Raw genomic sequence first — 8,873 nt, 5'->3', positions numbered from 1 at the left:
GATGATAATGATGATGATGATGATGATAAGGTCGTGTCTATAGCTTCGCAACCAGAAAACGTTAACAAAAGATTTAAGTAAAGGTCTGATGAGTTCAGGTAGCTGCACATGTTCAGAAGCAGTTAAAAACAAAGTGTCAGTCCTGAATATTTACGAGCTCGCAACAGGAGAACCAATGTAAAGCTGTCGGAGGAGGGGAGTGACGCGGAGGGAGATACTTGAGAAAATTTATTTTCCCATGACAATTAAAGGTAGTCTTTTACACTACATAGGCCTCTTCAAGTAACAATGAATATGCATGATTTCTGCAATCTTGAATTTGCGCCCTCTTCTTTCTTTCCTTCCACATACAGTAGAACACCTCCTCTGGGACACCTCTATTAAGGGGACACTTTCGGCCATAAAAACGAAGAGAAGTATATCCTCTAACACTATGGCCAACCCTTATTCAGGGGACACTTCTATTAAGGGGACACTTTTTTTGGAACCGAAGGAGTCCTCTTAATAGGGGTTCTACTGTAGTATCTATGACGTAATGACTGTTAGACAATGCACCATATGATAAGTGGTTTTTTATAATAAAGCCACAATCGCACGGGACTTATTTCGGTAAAACTAACCGACTCGCCGGTTTAAGACGACGCCGACCAAATTCTTTTAGTGGATGTGTATATCGCTATCAGCCGTCTGATCACAGTATTATATTAATTTTGCATGCTTTTTTTTTTTTTTACTACACTACAGTTATTTTGAAAGATATTACTCAACAACACGTTCTTGTTCATATTGTCAATATAAATCACTTTGACACAATCGAGTATTAAGGTACGGTGGTACTTTTTAAACGTTTTTTTTTTTTGTTTTTTTTTTTTTTTCTCAGCTCGACGCAGGGAGATGTGTATAAGAGACAGGTTACTGAGGGTCTTCCGTTCTTTATAATAATATAAGTGGAACGTGAAATTTGGATATGGTTTTGTAGTCAGATTTGCGAGAAAAACTTCAGCTACCCGTATTTCTCGACTGAGACGTCAGTGGGAGCTGTCATTTGTATGGCAAGGAGATTGAGCAACCCTTCATTCATATTAAGGGAATTTACGCCCCAAAACTTTGTAGTTATTAATATTTTGGTTATAATAGAAAATATTCATTTTTGGTGACGTCACACTCACATTAGTTAGCATGCATACGTCATAAGCTAGATACGTCACCTTCTCCTGGTAAGGCAAACTTTCCCGGCGTGCTTTTTTCATGGATAGACAACACCACTGCTTTGCACATGGATGCCTTGCCCAAGCCAGGGCTACAAGAGGCGCATTGTTAGCATTGTATAATACTTAAATAAGGTACCTCTACAAATGAATTATTCTTAGTTATTTTTTTTTCTTATTTTAATTTATTTATTTCTATCACATATAATTCCACTGTCTTAGTTAGGCCTAGGCCTAGTCTTATGCCTCATCGATCGTCCCCAGCTACACAGTACATCAGCAGCCCCTCCCCCATACAGTACAGACGTTTGCTAGGTAACAACGTGATTGCACCTTCCTTCCCAGGTGTTCATGTAACATTGACATAATTGTTAGCTAACCAGTTGTGTGTATTTCTTTGTGAAAATGAGTACCGCGGCGTACTCATTTTCACAAAGCATCATTTGCATCCCCTCTTGGAAAGAGGGATTCGAAATAATTGTCTCCATATCTTCGCTAATTAAATTAATCACCGTAATTTAGCTTACACTTATGAATTTAGGGAGCACTTAAAATGTGAAATAATCATTTCACTACCCGACAAGCTCTGAACTCTATTCATTCATTAGTCTTATAATAGTTTCAAATTGCCGCACTATACTCCAACATCACTGGCGCATGGTAACAACCGACTGCAGACCATTTCCGGTCACACACTCTCCATAACACAGCACCCCCTAGTTCCGTCACCTCTGGATTTTATAATTGAAGTACATTACAGCATTACCAACTTACTCGTCCGCCGATAGGTGGCTCACATCCGAAAAAACTGTTCATTGTTTCTGACGCGTTTATGATTATGGCACTAGACTAGATAAACTGGAAATGGCACTGGATGGCAGATGACCGGAAAATGTTTTCACATCAACTGAATGTTTATTTAGCATATTTGCATACAGGTACCCTTCCTGCCACCAATATTATTTTTCGATCTGCACAACTTATTAAAGAAAACTAGGTGATCATTCAAAGGATTTTAAAGGTTTTCCCCGATTTTCTATGCCTAGAACGGTTATAGATCATTTGCACGCACTTTTTTTTTTTTTTTTTAAGAGTTTGGCTTATAATACAACATTAAAGCCTTGATATTGTTGATCTAGTATTATCTTAAATATTCTTTCAACCAAGATTGTATATTGCAAACTTATGTAATCAACTGTAGTTTAAGTCAGAATATGGATTAAATACGCACGACTGAACGGCTCTTTCTGTAGTTTTAAATTCTGTGGGCTAGCCTTACTCAACCTATGACAAATATTGGTTTTTAAAAAAATGATAGACCGAATGATTAAGAATATATTCAACATTTGAATTGTTTGGTTACTGCATATATAGGTAATTTAAATATGATCTTTAAGTGTCGCTCTCTACATTGCTCGAATTATGAGGAAGAATTTTTTTCTCAGTACCTGTACCTCTTCAAAATCTAAACTTGCAAGGCGCAATCACCATTTTCAAGAACATGGTGACTGCCCCTTGCAAGTTGAGATTTTGAAGGTGTGCCCTTGGTAAGCCTCATCTTTCCCATTGCCATCCAAAATATGCAACCTCCTCCTAGACTCGAAAAACCTGGTTTCCATAAAATCCACTATTGACAACGACTTTCAGAGATGCTAATTGGATGGTCAAATCGGGGTGCTTTCCCGATTACATCAAGGGCAACTACGCAGTCTAACGATTACAGTGGCCTACCGTGTAGTTATACTGTACCTTTATGGGTGTAGCAATTTTATGGATACAAACCTTCGATTAACAAAATTATTTACGCAAGCATTTGAGAGATATTCGAATGCTTTTTTTCCAAATAAAAACTTAAAGAAAATTAGAAAATTCATTCATTTACATTAAATATTTTAATAGCATATTTTGATAAATTGATAGAGTAGTCTCATTAAAATAAGATACCTGATTAATGATAATAAAATTAATAATCAACAAGCGACAGTCGTTTTTTTTGTCGTTCAATGAAATCTTATTTTAGAAACTGCTTTGTGAAATTAATTTTTCATAACATTATTAATAGTTAATTTGTAAATTCTTAAACTTTAATTTGTAAATTCTTACACTTTATTGCCTTTCACTATCGAAGTATTGGAGAATTATGTTATTCTTGGTCAATTGATACATATATATGTGACAGGTCGAGAACTCCATGAATTAAACATTGCGCACAGGAAACATTTAAAGTTACATCGCATACCCAGGTGCTGTATCCATGCTCCTGGGCATGGTCCAACATAAATGAAGTGCCAAAGAAAACTGGCATGGGTGGCTTAACACTCGAACACATGACTTCAAGAATAACTAATGGTTCATATGAAAATAAATTCTATTTTGCAAGTGTTGATGGAAATGTCAACACTTTTAAAAATCTATAAGCACCTTCAATAAATGGTTACATAGTTAATGCAATAAAACAAGGCCATGTATGCCACATCACATCAAATCACAGGGGTAACAGATAAGAACAGAAGCCTCATGCTAACATGTTCATTGCTGGCTAAAATAATGGTGTGCACCATTACAAATGCACTCTTATGCAGCGTAAGCCTTTTGTATTACTATGTAAATTGGTGACTGAGTCAGCTCAGCAAGCACACATCTGAGAATTTCGTAGAGGATCTATATCTAAAAATCAACTGTACTGTATTCTCCCTGTTAAATACAGTCATAACGATAATGTTGTATGAGTAATAGATCACTCATAGCCAGTTTAGCGTATAGGATTGAATCATAAAAGTTCTTATGGCTGTGAACGTGTTAACAGGAATCAAGAGCAATGAAGTCTTGACGTATCATCACAAATGTTACGTAAAGATCGGTCTGTTGAAGTATGTTTGGCTGCCAAAATCGGTCTGCCAGACTATATCTGCCTGCCAAGTCAGTGCGATGGGCTGACTTGCTAACAATAAATATATACAGTGTTCCCAGGTCCACCTCCTGCTCCGTATTCCACAAAAATCCAAAAATCTCTGACCCACCCAGAGAAGATTTTGCCCGGACTGTTATTAAATACCTTCTCATGATATTGTCACATTATATAATGTCCAGAAATGTTGTCACAGCTTTGTAATAATTCCAGAAAATAATTGTCAGCAACATTATAAAGCCGGGCAATTACTACGTCCAATGGTCGTCGGCCGCTGCGATTCTATGGAGAACACAACCCAACGACACGTGCGCAACGGATCATTTTTAATGACGATCCATTTAGACTGCCACTGTCAATCAGTAGACAACGCTGCTTCGTCTAGTGCTCACGGCAAGCGGAGTTGGCTTCGTTGTACCACAGCCATACGACACAGCCAGTGCCCGGTTTAACACTCAATTAAAAAAGCACAAGTGGAGTGGGCGGATGCTACCGATGTTTTTCTTGCTTTTGCGTACGTTTCTTTTCTTTCTCCTTCCGGTCTAATGCTGCTTGTTTTTGTTTCTCTTGTTGTAAACGGTTCTGTTCCTTGCGCTGCTCATGTTGACTCTTGTCTTTCTCTCGTTGTTCCCTCTGCTGTCTTACTACGTCTTCTGCATTCCTATTTTTAAAAGTGGTGACTATCAGAAATTAAGGAAAGTAAAATGACATATAACCAATTATTATAATTACTATTTTTTAACACCATTAATTTCTTTTCCCCTGCAAGAAATCTCTTATTTCATCTTTATATGGGATAAGATGCTTCTGTTAGATGGAGAAAATGAAAATGGGAAAAGAAAATGGAGAAAAGAGGATAGGTGAGGTGAGGATAGTGACCATTTACCTGGACATATACATGACATATAAAACCAATTATTATAATTATTACTATTTGTTAAAAAGAGAACAAATGGATCATGGGGACATGGATTTGGAATATGAAACGAAAATGGTGAAAAGAGGATAGGTGAGGTGAGGATAGTGACCATTTACCTGGACTTGATAGTGACTATTTACCTGGACTTGATAGTGACCATTTACCTGGGCTTGATAGTGACCATTTACCTGTACTAGATAGTGGCCATTTTTATGTAATAGTGACCTGGCTATTGAAAACTTATCTGATACTAGATAGTGACCATTTAACAGATACCAAATAGGGACAATTTACCTGGACTTAATAGGGACAATTTACCTGGACTTAATAGGGACAATTTACCTGGACTTAATAGTGACCTGGAGTTGATAGTGAGCATTTACCTGTACTAGATAGTGACCAGATAGTATAATACATACTCCAAATATCGAAATACTTTTTGATACTTGGAGTATGTATTATACTATCTTATCTAAGATTAATCAGTGGACCACTTACCTGTTATAATGACCTGTCATAGTGACCATTTACCTGGACTTGATAGTTTTTTTTGGACTTGATAGTTGACCATTTACTTGTAACAGTGACCTCATAATAGATCGTCACAAGTTATCTAATATTTCATAGTGACCACTTATCTGTAATAGTGACCTGGTGAATGATGGTGATCATTTACCTGATATTAGATAGTGACCACCTAACAGTAACAGATACCAAATAGTGACCATTTACCTTCAGTAATACTAACTATACACCATGTAAAGTGAATTATACTTTTCAAATATTTAAAAGGATACTATCAGCATTTGCATCATCCACTTCATTCTCATCCTCAGTGAACATGTTGTTAAGGAAAAGTAGGTAAAAAAATTTGCATCATTAATATAAGAAATATACTTATTCAAACATACACCAAGATTCTTAACTACTAGTACATAAAATAACAAAATTATTAAACACACATTAAATTCTTAAGTGAGGAAATAAACTCAAGTTGTAGTGCTGCTGATGATGCAGGTAGCTCCTTGAAAACCATGAAAAGGAAAAACAATTGCATGAACAACCTGCTTCACTTCTCACAAAGTTCAGACAGCTACATGTACCATCAATCAACTCTACAATAAAGAAAGTGTTAATTAGCTAGCTACAAGTTACTCAGTGATACATAACCTACAACAAGGTTTGAAAATGCTTAATGTTACATCTTTTTCTCAATGCTCATTTTCCATAATTTTTACAAAATTCATTGATGCATTTCTGACTTAATTTGTAAGAAAAAGAGCAGTAGAGCCTAAGATGTAACTTAATAAAATATTATTAATATTAGCATTTGAAAATTGATCATTAATATTACGATTTAGATTATTTAACTCATCTAATTGTTGGAGAGCAGGACAATTACATAAAAAGTGTCTTTATGTCGTCATCTAGAAACTCTACTATCTAAGGGCAATGTATTAGACCGAAGTTTAAATTTTATTGACACACTTTCAAAATCTAGTTTATCTAATAAATAATTTTCTTAACAAATTTTTTTTTAACAAATAATTTATAAACAAATTAAATTAATTTAATTTAGTATTGTACAAAAGTGTTAATGAAATCAGAACAAGCCATCAGTAAAATTATCCATAAACAAGGATATTCCTCCGATACTTCACCATATTTGGCAATCAAGCGCTTCTTTTCTGCTGATGATTGGTTTGTGTTTATTTCTTTCTTTACGACTGTGGTGGCGTGCTTCTCCATTATTGAAGCCATCTTAGTTTCTGAACTTTCTAAAGCTGTAGGGACAAAAAAAAAGTCAAAAACTATTAAAAATGATACCACACCAGGTTTGGGCACAGACATCCAAGGCCTGAGGCAATTTATCATTGTGGACATCTTCAGGTCGTCGCAAGAATACTGTATTAAACATGTTTAATATTCTATGATTTGATTGTGACCGAAATACATTAATCACATCTGCGTTTCACACAGCCTTGACGGAACAAAATCGCATCGGGCTTCATTGAAAATAAAGAGAAATCGCAATTGCCCAGTAGTACTCACGAGAGTCGTCAACATTATTCTCTGCAGTTGCTTGTTCACTCTTTTGCCATTTTGATATGATCTCTTTACATGTAGTTTCAACAATCTCCTCCTATGAAATAAAAAAATATTGATTAAGAAATATTAAATAATATAATAAAAACAAACTATCTAAGCTTACATTAAATGTATAATGTACAGTCTACACAAGATTTTTGAATATTTCTAATCTGTAAAATTTTCAAAGTTCTAGTTTTCCTAGTTTTAAACTATTTACCTCAACCAAACTTGATATGCTAATACAGTGAAAATGTTAAGTGTTTTTGGCACAGACGATATATTCCCCGATCAGGCCTTACCTTACAGTCTCTGACTTACCACTGCATAATGCAAACTGTAAAGTAATGCATGCGCATGGAATTTAACTTTTGTGCAAAAATTTGCTTTGCCGAATTATTAGGTTTTGACCTAATCTTAAGGTATAACCAATGTGCTATGCAGTAATTACAATTAAGCGCACCTATTTTCCTAGCGATTTTCCTTGCAAATTTGTACTGTATCATCCGCACAATTAAATACTTTACAGTATGGGGTAGGCCTACAGTAGCCCTATTAGTATTAATGGTAGCCTACTGCTAATTAATAAATAATATAATAAAATTCCTAAACCGGCAATTTACAGCTTTAATTTCAAGCAACAGGGAACAATTTTTATTCAATCATGTTAGATAGTTACTCTTAATGTTAGGCCTACATGTATTTATTATCGGCAAAAACGTAACCTGTACTTAGTCAGGCTACGGAGGAAATTGATACGTTGTAGAACTGATTTTTAAGACACAAAAAACATATATGACGAAAAACTCGGTAGCGGTTAATGAGATACAGATTTTTGAATATTTTTAAAAACTGGGGAAACGGCGTAACCACCCTTTTTTCCCAGTTTTTTAAATATTCAAAAATCTGTATCTCATTAAGCGCTTCCGAATTTTTCGGAGCCTGGCTTTAAGGATAAATGCCATAGTTTGGTTTACCTGTTACCTGTTTTAGAAGAACTATAGGCGCTAATGAACTTTAGTACTCCACCCTAACCTTAACCAAAATTCCAGTCTCGCTAACTACGTTATTGTTAAGGTTAGGTTTAGGGTAGAATACTAAAGTGCATTATAAGTCAATCGTGACGTCATCACTGTAACTTCCAATGTTATTTGCCTATTCCCCACCGTCGAATAATTTTTCAATTAGTGGACGCTCGGCTTGAATTTTTTTTAGGTTCGTGTGCAAAAAAAAAATTCCTCATTTTTTCGTCACCGCGAAGACATCGCGCACCGCGATAAAAATTGAATTGTAATTGAAAATTACTTCGTGAAACAAGCTTTCATTAGACCCCGAGAAAAGTTACTTCAAATTCAAGATTAAGTATGAACAATTAAGGAATTTATTGAATCAATGGACCCTCATAAACACAACAAACTGAACGTTTAATAGGAATATTCTAGACCTATTTTAAAGACTCAAGGAACAAAATTAGATGTAGGCCTACGGCCAGGCAGGAGGCCGCCCAGGCCTCCTACCTGCTACAACTAGGCCGTAGCCCCCGCCGTAGTAGCCTAGTTATGAAATCATCGCACGATTTTCTGCATGCACTGACCAAAAAGGACGTCAGTGACTGTATTCTCTCTCGAATGCTGAAATGTTTATTTCTTTGACAAAAGTCTATCAAAATGGTTAATGGTTAATGGTTATTAATTTATAGAGCGCAAAATACAAAAAGTCTCTAAGCGCTATCAGGCAAGTGTAAAGATGG

General features: G+C 35.6%; 1 protein-coding gene across 1 annotated transcript in view; it reads right to left on the bottom strand.

The window, feature by feature from the left end:
* Window positions 1-3,081: 3,081 nt before the first annotated feature.
* The window catches only part of LOC117109941 (coiled-coil domain-containing protein 43-like), a 7,216-nt gene continuing 1,424 nt past the window's right edge, over window positions 3,082-8,873 (bottom strand). Inside the window, exons 2-5 of the mRNA XM_033252441.1 lie at window positions 7,088-7,178; window positions 6,681-6,819; window positions 5,833-5,870; window positions 3,082-4,796 (exon numbers count right to left, since the gene is read on the bottom strand). Of these exons, the coding sequence (XP_033108332.1) occupies window positions 4,606-4,796; window positions 5,833-5,870; window positions 6,681-6,819; window positions 7,088-7,178 (459 nt within the window). The 3' untranslated portion in view covers window positions 3,082-4,605. The remainder of the gene's footprint in view (window positions 4,797-5,832; window positions 5,871-6,680; window positions 6,820-7,087; window positions 7,179-8,873) is intronic.

Source organism: Anneissia japonica, unplaced genomic scaffold, assembly GCF_011630105.1.
Source record: "Anneissia japonica isolate Jap-2015-1 unplaced genomic scaffold, ASM1163010v1 scaffold585_len4108843_cov191, whole genome shotgun sequence".
Lineage (NCBI taxonomy): Eukaryota > Metazoa > Echinodermata > Crinoidea > Comatulida > Comatulidae > Anneissia > Anneissia japonica.
This window is presented reverse-complemented; position numbering and strand designations above follow the sequence as displayed.